The sequence below is a fragment of the Mycetomoellerius zeteki genome, unplaced genomic scaffold (genome assembly GCF_001594055.1).
Source record: "Mycetomoellerius zeteki isolate Tzet28-1 unplaced genomic scaffold, Tzet1.0 scaffold421, whole genome shotgun sequence".
Lineage (NCBI taxonomy): Eukaryota > Metazoa > Arthropoda > Insecta > Hymenoptera > Formicidae > Mycetomoellerius > Mycetomoellerius zeteki.
The window spans coordinates 93,430-110,488 of record NW_017257416.1 but is presented as its reverse complement, the minus strand read 5'-3'; the positions used below and the strand labels follow the sequence as shown (position 1 = coordinate 110,488).

The window sequence follows — 17,059 nt, the reverse complement described above, 5'->3', positions numbered from 1 at the left end:
ATTTTCTAATACAGTTTGATATAAACACGTAAGAGGCATGTATCAATCAAAACAAATTGTATGTTTGCTTTATATAATATAAATTCCTTTTCTAAAGGAGTACTGTAAAACTGGCAATTCTGTCGATACATGTAGCAATATTCACTACTTCAATTGTTTACAATACTTACCACGTTATTCATTTGAAAGCTGTCGCATTTCTGATAATTCATTTACTTATATATTGCACTTTATAGGATTAATTGTTATTAATTGTGTAGTGTTTTTGTTATCTTTAAGACTATGTATAGAGAATGAGAATCCTTTTCTTTTATTTAAGCAGAATATATTCGTGTTTACGGCACTAGTAAAATGATATATTATCTGTAAAAAAAAAAGAAGCAGTAGTAAAATATTTATGGAAACACACTATTAGGAAAATATGTCAAAATTTAGGTACATAGTACATATAATGACACAACGTGATATACGAATATGTTACCATTGGGTTTATAGAAAATTTATAATACCTTCGCGTACGTAGGTATTATATGATTGGTTTGTTTCCAAAAATGACAAAAACTAGAACACAATATCGTGTTATTAATTTGTTTTTAACAATACAGATAATATTATATTTAATTCTACTGTTGTGTAATAAATAGAGTATTATGCATTCTGAACTAGAAGGAGTATATTATGTGAATATTGATATCGTTTGGCATATTTAGTATTGTTCGCAAGCAACATCAACACAATTACTAATTACTAACACACATACATATATACATATATTTATACATACGAAAAAGTATGTTTATATGTATATAGATGCCTGCGTGCATAGGTATATATACAGATATATTCATACTTGCGCAATTCGTTGCGTATAAAGAATAGTTTATTTAAAGTTTCATGAATTTAGAAAATGGTATATCAAAGTTGTATTTATAAATATTTAATAGAGATAAAGGAGAGAAGTAAACCGATAGGGAGAGATTATTAATACTGTTAAAGTTTTATCAAGCATGTATAATTTATGATGCCTGTTGCACTTTCTTTAAATAGAAACATTAATTATATTTATATTATATTGTATTGTTGACGTTTGGATTTCGTAGTGTATGTATATTTTACGTCGAAATGTTCAAGGCGAAAAATTATTAGTCGGTAAATCCATCTGGTAAACTGACAACAGCGCAAAATGACTGTAAATCACCGAGGTTTTCAAAGTTATGAGCGAAAGAGGCAGCGGTATACGCAGATTAGCATTTAATTATACGCTTAGTTGATGGCTTATTAGGATGGCAGTGCTAATCAAGATTTTGTGAAGCTCCTAGTAAATAATTATCATTATATTCAATACATTATCCTACTAATAATTATAGCTCTATATTTTTCAATTAATTATAGTCACTATATAAGTCCCTTATATAAAGATGCGGTCTTTTAGTACATATATATATATAAATATATCTTTCCTTTCCGATATTTATGATATTATAATTTACAGGGTGTTTTAGATTCCTACACCTTTTATCCATGAATCATTTGATTTTTTTCTAGAGAATCGGCTCCAAAATAATCAAAGAAAAATATAAAACGTAGCTCGGTAGGTTTGGTGGAATCTTATAGGTACAGCAATACTATATTTTTAGACAAGATTACATGTACGTATATATAAGTTATATATCGCTACTGTATTGCGTACTTTTCACAACTATTAGTTACAAATTATATATTTCTTTAATTATTCGTTTACTCGAGAAAAAATATTACACGCAGAAAAAATCTTTAAGATGTAGTAAAAGAAATTGCAAAATTACCGGTATAAGAGGATTGAATATGATGCTATAATAGGAAATACATTGACGTTATAATATTATTTAATAAAGAGGAGTATATGTTGTGTGTATATGTATATACACATATATACGTGATATACATGTATGAGCGGTCTTTATATCGTGATATCTCGATGCATCCAAGCTATTATCGCGAAAAATTACGCCTCAACTATCACTTATATATAATTTATATCTTTATATTTACATCTTTATATTTAAGATTTACCTTTCACTTTTACTTTAGCAAGTAATTGTAACGCGTACGATTTTCTGAGGGATTTCCTTTCATTCTATGCTCAAGCAGGGGAGACACTGGAATTTTCTCGAAGAGCAATAGACAAATCAGCCTATATACGTATTTATATACATGTATATATACATATGCATATGTGTGTAATAATAGGAAACTTATATTCTAGGACACACCGGCGTACGATGGGATCTTATAACTCGTACTCGTGACACATTCCTATGTAAATAAAGAAGTTTTTGTCTTTTATTTGATTCATCACCATTTCCAGCTTAACTTACAACATCATTATACGCCTTTCACGCAACAACGACGATCTCGCGGACCTAATTTTTTCCACTCTCTCTCTTCCTTGAGTTCCGCGCCCGACATCAGAATCGGTCCGGCTCCGACTGCAGTTTCATTGTCTTTTTATATACGAAAATATAAAATGATATTCTAACACAAACAGCGAATGCGTCGATTTGAGGAAGCATCTACGTTCGCATAAAAACAAAAATGTGTATTTATACATATAAGGGGTAAAATAAAAAAAAAGAATATATATATATTATATATAAATATATGCAACCGACTCGCTATATTAAAGTTTTAGGGCGTCGGTATGTAATTGTGAGCGAGCAGTTAAGGCTTATATCGAGTATACTCCACATATGACATAAGAGCGTAAAAGCGAAACGCGAGATAACTCGCAAACGTGTTCTCTGAGTAGCATTTGGTTTTTTTTAACGATGCAACATCGCGAGACACGTCCGGATAAGTTTGCGATTCTGCTGACATTGTACATACATAACGCGGCTTTGACGGTTCATTCAGGCTCATCTTCGAGCATGTGGGAAGGAGAGAGGCTCATGAGCACCACGAAGGCGTCGATTTCCTCATGGGACATTTATTGTTGACCCATAAAAACCGGCATTCCAAGCATCTAGGTGGAAACTAACAGGCAAAACGATCGAGAGGAAGAAGGGATTGTATAGAATCAACTTGAAAACAAAATGGAGATGACGGAGATCTCCAATCTCTTCAATACATGTTTCCCCTCTTCGGAAATATCCGTTTCCGCCTGACTTCCCTTCGACGATTGGAAGAAAGACACGCTGAATATTAATCAAACGATAGCGAACAATTGTAAACGGCGTAATGTACGTGCTCTTCCCTAAATATGTGATTACCGTGTAATAGTCTGTGCTTTATTTGTAATATACGCAAACTATTGGATATATAAATAAATTAAAAACTGTTAAGTGACGCACTTTGTTGACTTAAAGGGCGAGAGTGTATTTGAAAATGATCGTTTTCCGATATAGTGTTAGTATTGAAAATCTATAAAATATACATAATAAGTGTGTTCTTTTCAGCTAAAGTTCTTGCACGATTCATCTTTCTTTCTTTCTTTTCTCTCCACTTGAAGAGAAAAAGAGAAAAGCTGAACCGTGCAAGAAATTCAACTAAAAAGAACAGGCCTAATGTGACCTATTATAGATTTTCAGTACTAGTAGTGTATTATATATCGGAACAGAATCTAAGATATATCGATATAAAGAATTTTTTTAAGTAGTCTGAATAAGCACATAAAGTCTCATTAACATCAATTTTATAATTTCACACTCAAGTGACTCAAGAATATAACTATTACATAAAATTGTTATATTAATTGTTGAGTGCGAAATTATAATTAAAATCCAGCGACTGTGCATTGCTGAGCATTGATGTTATGTTACTGTTAGCTTATTATTGTTGGGCTGATAACAAATTGATGTTATTTCATATAGCATAGATGTTCAAGGGATGTTCTGAAGGACGTCCCGAGAATGTCCCAATGTCTTGAGAAGAGTCCCAGGAAGATCTTTGGAATAAAGTGTGCTGTATGGGATGTTACTGTTAGTTGGTTTATATGCTGGGATACATTGCTTTCAATCACATTTTGAGTTGTATAAAGTAATTTTATGATACGTATGGAAAATGAGATCGCTTTGAATGATTAGAAGTGAACGCACGGTAATTAAAAACAATTATTTAAAATTTTTATTTTTTATTTATTATCAAATAAAGGTAGCACCTTTTACTTGTATGGATATTTTAGTGAGAAAAGGCGGAAAGGTTTCGTGTTTTCTGTCGAACTGCTACCGTTTTGCATCTACCAGAGAGATGTATCCCCAGTGAGAAATGACTTTTCAAGTCAATTCGACATTGAATTAACGGTTATTTCTCATTGGGTTGTAGATTAATTTGAATATATACAGAGTTTTTGAATAATTTTATCGTCTCGCGTCTTATATCTTGTCTTTATATTTTATAAACAAAAATCGAAATCTGCATCAGAATCGCAATGAACGTCAGAATCAATGTTGGTTCCTGAAGATTCAGTATCGAAATCGGTATATTTCTCATTCGTGATTGCACCATGAACTGTTGGAGAATCTAATAATTCGATGACTTCCGGCGATAATGACTTGAGTGATTTTTGTGGTAATTTTCTTATACTAGAAATATACGGATCCGAAGTGACCATCAGCCGGTTGAAAACATCTTACATGGTATTTTTTCTCGAGCATTTTCACGAGAAATCTTCACGAGAGCTTTTGATATCCTTATTTCGTGCTTTCTGAGCATCCTCAGATAATTGTCCGATCGGTAACAAAACGGAAGCTATAATTTCTGGTCCATGAATTAAAAGTTTATGTACTGAAATTGGCATGTGATACTACAGGTATAACTCGACAAATTTCCGCGCAGTTTCCAGAGCATATTCTCGAAACTTGTCGCATTTAACATTATGGCGACTTGAAATAGCTTGCAAAATCACATAAAATCAAACATTCGGAGACATCTGTTATTGTAGCAGATATACTCGAGTTTTCGAAAAATCGCCGTGCAGTATTTTCGTCATTGGTGCTTCCGTAACCAGGCTTTGGATAATCGACAATTAATCCTAATTATTTAATAGTATATTTGTCATCAATAAAATTAATTGATACACAAACATTTTGTTAAATTTTATTTATACGAATGCAGTCGTTTCCTCTCGTTTTTCCTGCCCTTCGCCCGTGTTCCACTCCACCCCTATGCGAACGAGGGTCTCGACGCAGGGGCAACATGGCAGGTCCACTCACAGGGTGCTTTCCAGCAAGGACATAGTCAGACACTGTGTAATACAGTGAGTCCTTTCATCCTTGTTTAACGTTGGCAAATAACAAGGATGAAACGACTCACTGTGTTACACAGTGTCTATGTCCTTGTTGGAAAGCACCCATAGTAGCTACGTTTACATCGTGCATTTAGGCCGCGGCCTATACAATAGATGCTTTGTTTATCCTGTATATACAAAGACACCTATCTTATAGGTCGCGGACTAAGCGTACGATGTAAACGTAGCTAGTATCTATCTTGATATAACATTATGTCGGACAGTACAACTGAATACAATCGTCAAATAACAATCAAAAATATATCGCTACTAGGTATCTATTTTCACGAGCGATATCGAAGTCAGCGACGATAAAATCACGTGACTCGTTTGTCGCTGAAAATGAGCGACGAGCGACACCATGAACACGTATCTAGTGATGCTTCGCGTTTTATCTTGCCGATTTAAGATACGATTGGACACGATATCAACGACGACGGCGTCGTAAAGTCGCGAAAGCCGAGAAATCTGGAGAAATCCTCACGTTGTTGGAGAAGCTTTTGCTTGCATGAGGTTACGTGAGGTTCTTGATTTTTACGAGCGACAGGCGGTCGACAGGAGATAACCTAACTGAGCCGGCGTGCCGTATGTCAAAAGGAGCACGGTGATTTCGACGAATTTTAGACACGAGTGAAAGAGAGATTACCTTCTATACTTTATTTTGCTACGCAAGGTACGTCTAAATACATTCTCAGCCTAGTCGTTTTGACTCAGCCTCGACTTGCTTCGATTTCGCGATCGATGAATCTTTTATGTCATCTTTTGCTCGGAGGATTTTATTTTGTTGATGTCCAGCTCGATGAATTTTTCCATTAATCTTCCCTTCATATAACGTTACATGAAATTTTAATGTATATATTAAATATGTTTCAGTATATATTTGCTAATTAAATTTTGTCGCTCGGTGACATCGGATAGGTTAGGAAATACGTCGGATAGATGACATCGGATGGATTAGAAAATACGTATATAGCTGAGTATCCGGTAAAAGTAAAATTACGTTTTACCGATGACTGGAAAAATATTAAAAAAGTAATTGTCGCTTAGATAAAAGGTAATTAAATTTTTTCGATCAACTGTATCATTGATTTCGTGAATGTGAAAACAGTATATACTCGTACAGTATGAAATATTTCAGAAATATTTTCAAAATGTTTCATTATAAGATTTGAAGTATTTCAAAAATTTTCATAACATCTTTCTGAAATATAAATATGACCAGGAAATCTGAATTTTTGAAATTTTTATTCTTTTTCTTACAATATATTTATATAATTCTGAAATTTATATTTGAAGCTTCCATTTTTTTCAGAGGTGGTTTGCGGTTATTGTATCTCTGAATTTTAAAAATATTTTATTGAAATATTTAAAAAAATAATTCACATAAATATTTTATACCATAATTCACATAAATATTTTATACCATATGGGTATAGATATATTTGTTATTTCAATAAGATGTAGGCACTTTTTTTTTAAATTATTTCATATTATATATATATATATATATATATAATACCAGCTTGCTCATAATAAGAATTCAATTTCTGGACTTCTTTATTTTAGAATACTTTTAGAATGGTAAAGAGCAAAGCACAAGAGAAAGTCGTAAAAAGATCCAGACCTAGGACAAGCAAAAGCATGAAATTGCCAATCAATTTTATAATCGTCACTGCGAGTTTGGCAATTGCCGTTTGGTTCGGATACAGAGGATACCTCGAAACGAGAGTTAATACTCCGTATAATGGAGAAAAGGCATGTATAATCTATCATCAAATAATCCTACGGAGCACACTTTACATCTGATAGACATCCTGAAAATGTCCTTAGACTGTATAACTATATGCAACAACTTTTGAATGCTTTAGGATGTTCCTGAAGGTGCTGTGATGGGATGTTACTTACTCTTAAGAAGCCTGTTCTTTTTCCATATCTCAGAATTGAACTTCTTACATGGTTCATTTTTTTCTTTTTCCTTTTACATTGGAGAGAAAAAGACAAAAGATGAACCATGCAAGAAGTTCAATCCTGGGGTATGGAAAAGGAACAGGTCTAATATCTTGTAAACGTAAACTTTAGTATTTATTTTTACCAACATAAATTAACTTTAATCTCGGTTTAATTTAATTTATTTTTTTCTAATTTCTTCTAATTTTTTTTAGAATTAGAGAAAGATGAAAAGTAAGATTAATTAAACCAAGATTAAACTTAATCTACATTGATAGAAACAGACATAGATTTTTATTATAGATACAGAACTATCAGTAATATGTGACACAGAATGTAAAATATCAAATAACGTTACAGAATAGTTTCCAAAACTGCAGAAGATATAGATCTTATTATTGCTTATTATATAGTTATTCATAAGAAAGTTTTTCAAAATTTAATTACAGAGATTAGCTTTGGAGATATTAGCGATGTCTACTCTTCTGTACAATATACAATATACTCTCTATACATATACGATCAAATATTTGCAGATTTGTAATTTTAATTTATAATCAATTCGAATATTTTTTGAAAATTAGTTAGTTACTGCATCTGGATTGGATGTTCCGGACAGGTATTGGGGTACTTATCGATCCGGAGTATATTTCGGTTTAAAAACGAGAGATCCGTATTCCTTGGTGACTGGTTTAATGTGGTATTTTCCACGTTTCTTAAGACATGATGGAACTGGATTTAGACACTGGTGCGAGCAAGGTGATGAACTGGACAGGTACTGTATAGTCAGAATCTCTTTTAATCAGATAAAGAGTTCATCAATATAATTAATAAAAGTTTAAATGTTAGATATGCATGGCTAGAACACGATGGACGAACATTTGGAGTTCAGGAAATAGTAGATAATCCCGTAGTCATAAGAACAACATTCGTCAAAAAGCCTGGCGGATATCACGGTGGTGACTGGACTGCAAGAATTGCGGTGTCATCAAAAAAAGAACGGATTGGCGAAGAGATGTCGTTGTTATTTTATACCGCTTTCGAGGAAGGCACGAAGGGTTGGATAAAGGCTAATCTAGGAGACTACAATCGCTTGACAGGAATAGAAGGAAATACGCAGGGATTGGGATCTTTTATCATAAATGTAAATTTAATAAATGGCACTATAGAAGAGCATTCCTTTTTAGCGACAGTCACTTCTGGTCTAAACGTGTTGAAAGAAACGGTTTTTCAAAGTCTCCGCGTCGCGACCCAGAAGGGATCCATGGAGAAACATGTAGTTTTAGCTGGTGAACAGTTGCCTTTGCTTCCCGAAGGCAAGAAACAGGATCCGAATTTGGTTGTAACTCAAGTGACGGGAAAAATCCCTTTTGAGATCGAAGTTAGTTATGAATCTGGCAGTTTCAGTAGTAGGATGGACAAATTAACGGGAAACAATTATGACGAGACTCTCAAGAAACACAGGGAACTGTTCTCAAAGAAATTTGAAAATGTTTTCAAGCTGAAGTCTAAGGGATACACAGACGACGAAGTAGCGTTTGCGAAGATGGCATTCTCGAATCTTATAGGCTCGATAGGTTACTTTTATGGAACTTCACAGGTGCAAAGTATCTATACCCAGGGACCCGTGCCTTATTGGAAAGCACCTTTATATACTGCCGTACCAAGCAGAAGCTTTTTCCCGCGAGGTTTCCTGTGGGACGAAGGTTTTCACGGTTTACTGATCTCTGCCTGGGATATGGAGATAGAATTAGATATTATAAGTCATTGGTTTGATCTGATGAATGTCGAGGGCTGGATACCAAGAGAGATGATTCTCGGCCAAGAAGCTGTGGCTAAAGTTCCCGAGGAGTTCATAACTCAGTTCAACACGAATGCGAATCCACCTACATTTTTCTTGACGCTAGATTTTTTGCTCCAACATAAAGAGCAGGACTTGCTGAAATATAATTTCCAATTGCTCGACAAATTGTATCCACGGTTGCAGAAATGGTTCTCGTGGTTCAATACCACGCAAGTCGGCGAACTCTCCAGTACATACAGATGGCGAGGCAGAGACGAAAAGACTACTAGAGAATTGAATCCCAAAACACTCACATCCGGCTTGGATGATTACCCCAGGGCTTCCCATCCGAGTGTCGCCGAGCGTCACGTTGATTTGCGTTGCTGGATCGCATTCGCTGCTCGCGTTATGACTAGAATCGCCGAAACGTTAAATTATCCTTCCATGAAGTATCAAAAAACATCCCAGTATCTATCCGACAATAACTTGTTGAACAAGCTACATTGGTCGCCGAATGCGCAAGCATATTCTGATTATGGTTTGCATACCGACAAGGTGGTTCTACGGAAAATCGCGCCACCGCCATCTCGCAAGCAGCAATCTAATGTGCAAATAGCATCAGAAATGAAACGCATCGTATTGGAAAATCCATCGTTGAAGTTCGTCGACACAACCTTTGGATACGTATCATTGTTCCCTTTCGTTCTGCAGATTGTTGAGCCCGATTCGCCTCAACTGGGGAAGATACTGCAGGATTTACGGGATCCTGACTTGCTATGGACAAAGTATGGACTGCGTTCGCTCGCGAAAACGTCGCCTTTATACATGAAATATAATACAGAACACGACGCACCTTACTGGCGCGGTCCTATCTGGATAAATTTGAATTACTTGACAGTGCGAGCAGCGTATCATTATTCTAACGTGACGGGACCGTATCAGGAGAGCGCAAAAAGGTTATACCAAGAGTTGCGAAAGAATTTGATACAGAATATTATTATGCAATACAGAAAGACTGGATATTTGTGGGAGCAGTACGATAGTACGGAAGGAAAAGGTAAAGGAAGTCATCCTTTTACTGGCTGGACTTCTTTGGTGGTACTACTTATGGCAGAAATATATTAAATGTCACGTTAATGTATATAGTGCTGCGCCTTTGCATTCCTGTTCAACGATACCGGGCGCAACAATATATTGACTTTGAGCATCAAAACTATTTCACCAAAAAGTGAAATCAAAAGACAGTGTTCATTCAGAGTTATCACATGGATTTACTGCTATTGAATAGCACTTTGTGTTTAGGATAGAAAAAATTATATTATTTTGTTATATTGTTATTACGTTGTGTGTGTATTGTTTTTGTCTTTTATATCATGTTATATGGGTGTTATATGGGAGTCATTGTATTGTCTGAAAGAAAAGCATTTGTAAAAATGTCAAACTATGTATACATATATAATACATTCGCATATACCATTTACATTAATCAGAAAGATATATACATATAATATATGATATTCTTTGATATCTTGATGGCCTGATGTTTTTGATAGTTAAGTCTGAATTCTAGATAATTGCATCTCATCTAATAAAAGCGCTACTTATAATGTTTTTATAAGTACTAAATAAGATAACATTTTAATATTATAATATATAATCATAAGTTTTGTATTACTGTCATATATACATACTTTTTGGCACAGTGATTTAATGGAACATTCTATATTCTTACTGAGAAAATATATTTTAGATGTGTTTTAGATGAAGCAAATTATTTATTCTCACGCTTAAGTAAATTTGAGTTTTATTTTGTTAATATCATGAATTTTGTATATATAACATGTATGTTTTGTAAAATGATACAATATGTGTATGTATGTGTGTGTATGTGTGGGGGGGGGGGATAATGATACTATATAATTGTCAAGAGAAAAGAAGCTAGATTTAAAATCTTGGCTGTGATTCACTATGAAAATTGGTGTATTCTAATCTTAAGCTCTTTTTGAGGAAACGCTATATCTTATCAGTGTAGCATAACTCGGAGCATATGACACTTATTTTTGTGTAAAAAGCTCTTGCTAATCTAGCCATCATTTTCTAAATAATTTTCGAAATAAAAGTTTAAGTTGTATAAGTGTACTATAATAAAATGTTATTTATACATTGAGACGAAAAATGAATGTATCTCTTCTTTCATGCTCATCTTGAACTTTAGCTTTATGTTTTTCGAAATTAATTTTGTCATTTATGTAATGAAAGTAATTTATGTGTGATAATCATGAAGTAATTATACATATAATTTTGAGTTTCATCTATTCATCTTAAAGAGAGCCTAATAATTCTAAATATAATGTATGCTCCATATGTTATTCAATTTGTATAAAAAGATTTAGATAGTTTAAATTTTTAAAGTTATTTTTTCTTTCTTGATAAATTGATTTTACCCTTTTAAATATCCAGAAAATATAGATGACAAAAAAACCTTGTTTTAGAAGAAGAGAATGTTTTGGTCATGTGTAGTGTTTTTTATAAAATTTTTAAAACAATTTTTTAGAGGAAGAAAAATCTAATTCAGAGCAGTTTTTCATCAAAAAGTTAATATAAATTAAAATTATTCTGTCCTTAAAAATGCAATATAAAAAATTGTTCTAAATTAATGGAATTAAAATTAGTGGTTTTGAGATTCAAGATTATTTATAACTTAATACAAGAGATATCCCGCAGAAGTTAATTTTGCTTTGATTGGTCAAATTCAATCTCAATTAATTTTTAGTCTGATTATTAGAATAATCCTGTCGGTAATACAAGAATCTCTTTCTTTTAACTGAACTTCTTGCATCATTGGCTGCGTTCAGCAGACTCAACAGTTTTGCAACCGTTTTATGATTGTCTGCTGAGATAGGACCATTCTTCTAGATCTAAAAGTATGATCCAATCAGCGCGAAGGAAACTTCCAACAGTTGCAAAACAAACGTTCTGCTGAACGCACCCAATGATTGCATTGTTGCTAGATTGGGGGATTTTTTCTTAAATTTAGGGGTTTTTTCTTTCCACCAAAGAATTTTTTAGAAGTACAAGAAATTTAGAAGAATTAGAAGAATTTTTGGAGTACTTTTTGGGAGGAAAATACAAAGAAATGTCCAAATTATGGCTAAGATATTGAAAAAATTGCAATATATGGGAACTTTTAAACTGGCAACACATTTGACTTCGTTCAGTTGGTTCCAGATTCCAGCAGAATGTTTATTGTTCATTGTTATTAATATTTTGCAACTGTTGGAAGTTCTCTTCGCGCTGATTGGATTACATTTTTAAATCTAGAGGAATAGTTCTATTTCAGCGAAGAAAACTTGCAACAAAAAAAAAATAATCTGCTGAAAAATTCTGCTGAACACGACCATTCATCCTTTCTCGTTGAAAAAAGCGGATCGACGATTGGCACTCCTGCTCGCGATACATTTCGAGAAACGATTCTCGTATCGTATCGCAGAATCGCTGTCATCGTTGATGACTCCCTTCAGAGTTCAGATTGTTCAGACGCCTCGCTAGAAGGATAGGTGTGTGTGCCTGTTGGGGTTACGATCGTGGATTGTGGGTTTTTGGTCGAAATAAAGTCGCCTAGACATTCCAATTGCGTATTATGGAGCCGTACGATGTAATCGTCAATCAGCCGGTGGTTATCGATAACGTAAGTACCTGCTATCCAGCTCCTCTGCCATTTAGAAAGCGAGCGATGTGCCAAATTTCAATGTCGGTTGTCAACGTTTTATCAGGATGTATAATTTAAAAAAAAGAATATGATTGTTTTTCTTCGCATTCGCATTGCCGTTTATGTCTTCATTTTTATTTATATCTTTATTCCTGTTCGCAAACGAAAACGTCAAAAATTATATCGTCGGCAATCTGGTCGATAATAATGACGATGATGATGTTGATGTGAATAAGTAATTTCCTCGGTTTAGGATCGGCAGCGTTGTCATTATACCTGATTTTCTTCTATTTAGGGATCTGGCGTGATTAAGGCGGGGTTTGCAGGTGACCAGATACCTAAATGCAGATTTCCAAATTAGTAAGTAGCAGGAAGAGCTATTAATATTCGTGACAGTGTCTCCTGTTTTTGAAGATTGTTGATAGGTGACAATATTTTGATAGGTTTGTTCAATTTGAGCAATCCAGAGCCAAAACGCAAAATTATCGATGCAAAAAGTTCAATATGAGTAAGATTTCATGGACTGTTAAGTATCGATAAGTGTCACTCAGATGCATATCAACATTAAAAGTTTTCAAAATCTTACCTATATTGATTTTTTTGCATTGATGACTCTGGAGCTCCAAATAGATAGACCTGCCCTAAATGATTTAGCTGAGTTTGAAAATTGTTTTTCTATTTTATTATTTTTTAATGAGGCAAACTATTATTTTTTTCTGCACAAACAGAATATTATAGTCTCTAAAAATAATCAAAATAAAAAAAAAGATAAATTGGTATTAAGAACATTGCATATGACATGAAATATTTTTTAAAATAAATTAAAATTTTTAGTTCATATATTAGTATGCAATATTAACATTATTGATTAAAAAAAAAAATTGATACATGATTCTTATTTTTAGCATTGGAAGGCCAAAACATGTACGTGTTATGGCTGGCGCTTTGGAGGGAGATCTGTTTGTGGGTCCAATAGCAGAGGAACATCGTGGCCTTCTATCTCTTCGGTATCCAATGGAACATGGTGTGGTCACAGATTGGAACGATATGGAGCGTATCTGGTCTTACGTTTATAGTAAAGACCAGTTAGCTACGTTTAGTGAGGAGCATCCAGTTTTGCTTACAGAAGCACCTTTAAACCCCAGGAAGAATCGTGAGAAGGCAGCCGAGATATTTTTTGAAACGTTTAATGTGCCAGCTTTATTTGTTTCCATGCAAGCTGTACTTAGCTTGTAAGTAATTTTTTGCAATAATCAGTGTTAAAATGATTTACAACTTTTGACTTCTAAAATGAAAATTTCGAAATATTATGTTTTTGATTAAAAGATTGTATGACAATTATTTTTGTTTTTATTAATACAGATATGCAACAGGCAGAACCACAGGAGTAGTTCTAGATGCTGGCGATGGTGTTACGCATGCTGTACCTATTTACGAAGGTTTTGCTATGCCTCACAGTATAATGCGAGTTGATATAGCAGGACGTGACGTTACAAGGCATCTTAGGTTACTTTTACGCAAGGAAGGTATTAATTTCAAGACCACTGCAGAATTCGAAATTGTCAGAATAATTAAAGAACGAGCATGTTACCTCGCCAGCAATCCCCAAAAAGAAGAAACAATAGAGACCGAGAAGTTTCAGTATGTTTTACCTGACGGCAGTCACTTGGAGGTAATAAAAAATAACATGAATTAGTAATAATTAACAAAAGTATTATGTCCGTTTCCATCAATGTATATTAACTTGAATCTTGAGTCAATTTACTCTTCTAACGTTTTTCTAGTTCTTAGAATCATAGGTGAGTTCTATTTGAAGCAAAAAATAAATTCGATAATGTATACATTAATATATTATCAAGTAGGCAAAGGGACAGTAGATGTAATTTTTAATTTATACATTAATAATATATAAGATCTTCTTATTGGGCCTCTGGACCCTCATTCTTAAAAAAATAAACGTATATGAAAGTCTAGAGAAATGCCACAGTATATGTATATTATAGTATTTTTCTAGAATTTTATATACGTTTTTTTCAAGAATAGAGGCTCTGGTCTGTGTTACACCTCTCTCATATGCTTATGGTGCGCACGCTGATTATTCAATTGCCACAAGCATATGGGATATACAGTTTTAATGCCGGTTTCGAACGGCGGATTTTTTGAGAGGTATTTCTGCAGACAAGTATACTCTCTGGAGATTGCCTTTTCCAAGAGGAGATACAAGCGTAAATATTTTGGTTCCTACTGGGATCAAACCTGGGATCTTTGGCATGATAAACCAGTGCGCTGTCTGCCATGCCACGCTTGCACTCGAGTTCAGATTAAAGTTAATCTACATTAATGGAAACAAGCATTAGTCATACATAACTTTGAAATGGCAAGTTTAAACTGTTCTTATGTATACATCTTATTCAATACAGATCGGTCCGGCACGATTTAGAGCTCCTGAAGTGCTGTTTAGACCAGATCTAATAGGTGAAGAATGTGAAGGTCTTCATGAAGTATTAACGTATTCTATTCAAAAGTCCGATTTGGATTTGAGAAAAGTTCTATTCCAAAATATCGTATTATCGGGAGGATCGACATTATTCCGCGTAAGCACAAAAATCAGTATATATAAAATAAAGAAAGAATCTAAAAGAATACATTTTTTGTATTCTTATCTATATGTTACACAAAAAATTATTGCAGTAATATAACAATAATATATAATAGATTCTCATATTTACTATTTAGGGTTTCGGTGACAGATTATTATCAGAGATTCGTAGGATGTCGCCAAAAGATATTAAAATAAGGGTAAGTGTGAAAATAAGACAAACTAAATAATGAGTAAACAATTGTCAAAAATAAAATTATGGGTTTATTTCTATTGCAACAGATATCAGCGCCTCAGGAACGATTGTATAGTACTTGGATCGGAGGTTCCATTTTGGCTTCTTTAGACACCTTCAAGAAGATGTGGGTGAGCAAAAGAGAATTCGATGAAGATGGTATACGGGCTATTCATCGTAAAACGTTTTGAACTTAATTTAAAGAAGCTTTCGAGAACGTTATATATATCGAATAATTTTATTATAATACGAAATGATGGCACACTCGGCACGATAACAAAATGTATCGCAGCATAATTCGTAATTGTTTCGAATAGTAATTCATAATTTCTATCATTATTTCAGGGAGTCATTACTTAGTATTATATTTCTAATCGTATTTTTTAAGACCATGATATAGTTGCAAAAACTGTTTCAATTTGTTTTTGCTTTAATGGATTTAATGTAACTTTATTTTGATAGATATATACATGGTTGTGTTAATATACAATTAGAAACATGAATTCTGCAAAGACTACGATATAATAAAAGTAAAAAGAAAGTTAGTACATTTCAAAATTCTTTTAAAAAATGTAAATAATATCTTTTCGAATCAAATTAAGGTCAAACATAAAGTTTCAAATTGTTTTTAGAAAACTTATTTATTTATAATTTATACATATATTATTTATGCTGTTCGTTTAGTTATGTGTATTATGTGTACTATGACGGAATACACGATTTTCATTTGTTAAAAGAAAAAGTGCTCTATTTCGTCTTCAATATATGAAATGAAGCATCTTGTAATTTCTATGTGCAGCAACAATTATGCAAAGCATTTGTAAATATTATGTACGCTTTCGTAAAAATAAATCTCTATAGTCTTTACACACACCTACACAAATGCATGTGATTAAAATGTGAATTTTTACAATTATATTGTAAACGAGATTTGTAGCTTAAGCAATTGATTCCAATATACTTTGTAACACGCATGAACTATTGATTTTTAAATGTATATTAAATGCTGAAGGAGAACACAATCTTTCCTTTATATGATATGTTTTAGCTGTGAGAAGTTTTAGCTATAAGAATAGGGATTCAATTATCAAAAAGTTTATCAACATTCTTATTGTTGCATAAAGGCCGATATACCCTAGTGAAATTCCATAGTTTACATATATACTATATATACTATACAGGGTGTTTCCAAATTAAATGGCAAAACTTCGGGAGCGTGTAGAGGAGTAAAAAACTAAGAAAAAAAGTCCTATAGACATATGCTCCTTTTTGCTTTGTTTCGCAGGAAATCACGAAAAAAGAAAAAAATATATTTAATTTATTATTTTAATTATTTTATTTATAAACTTTTTAATGAAGATTTTGTTCGAAATGTGCACCTCTTGCAGCAATACAAGCATTGCATCTGTCAAACACGGCTCTTGTAGCAGCCAGGCACTGTTCTTGCGATATTCTGTTCGCTGCAGCTACGATACGATTTCTCAAATGTTGCTCTGATTGAATAGGCGAAGAATAAACTTCTT

General features: G+C 33.3%; 2 protein-coding genes across 3 annotated transcripts; both read left to right on the top strand.

Annotated features, from left to right (window-relative positions):
- Positions 1-5,619: 5,619 nt before the first annotated feature.
- Positions 5,620-10,184, top strand: GCS1 (mannosyl-oligosaccharide glucosidase). 2 transcript variants are annotated; one of them, XM_018454039.1, is made up of 4 exons: positions 5,620-5,936; positions 6,830-7,018; positions 7,795-7,985; positions 8,060-10,184. In XM_018454039.1, the coding sequence occupies exons 2-4, from the start codon at positions 6,842-6,844 to the stop codon at positions 10,116-10,118; spliced, it is 2,427 nt and encodes an 808-aa protein (XP_018309541.1). In that variant the 5' UTR covers positions 5,620-5,936; positions 6,830-6,841; the 3' UTR covers positions 10,119-10,184. The 2 variants fall into 2 exon arrangements, with proteins under 2 accessions (XP_018309541.1, XP_018309540.1); XM_018454038.1 differs by lacking the exon at positions 5,620-5,936 and adding an exon at positions 6,283-6,317.
- A 2,333-nt stretch (positions 10,185-12,517) lies between these two features.
- Arp1 (Actin-related protein 1) lies at positions 12,518-15,927 on the top strand. Its single transcript, XM_018454040.1, has 7 exons — positions 12,518-12,681; positions 12,998-13,062; positions 13,608-13,934; positions 14,065-14,374; positions 15,123-15,296; positions 15,439-15,501; positions 15,584-15,927. Exons 1-7 carry the CDS (start codon positions 12,634-12,636, stop codon positions 15,725-15,727), a joined length of 1,131 nt encoding a protein of 376 aa, XP_018309542.1. The 5' UTR covers positions 12,518-12,633; the 3' UTR covers positions 15,728-15,927.
- Positions 15,928-17,059: the final 1,132 nt, after the last annotated feature.

Bases quoted from the DNA above. Each gene is read 5' to 3' on its own strand.
- Arp1 (XM_018454040.1), top strand. From the start codon at position 12,634: ATGGAGCCGTACGATGTAATCGTCAATCAGCCGGTGGTTATCGATAAC. The intron at 13,063-13,607 runs GTAAGTAGCAGG...TCTTATTTTTAG, and splicing joins AAATGCAGATTTCCAAATTA to CATTGGAAGGCCAAAACATG. The intron at 13,935-14,064 runs GTAAGTAATTTT...TTATTAATACAG, and splicing joins ATGCAAGCTGTACTTAGCTT to ATATGCAACAGGCAGAACCA.
- GCS1 (XM_018454039.1), top strand. From the start codon at position 6,842: ATGGTAAAGAGCAAAGCACAAGAGAAAGTCGTAAAAAGATCCAGACCT. The intron at 7,019-7,794 runs GCATGTATAATC...TTTGAAAATTAG, and splicing joins CTCCGTATAATGGAGAAAAG to TTAGTTACTGCATCTGGATT. The intron at 7,986-8,059 runs GTACTGTATAGT...TTTAAATGTTAG, and splicing joins CAAGGTGATGAACTGGACAG to ATATGCATGGCTAGAACACG.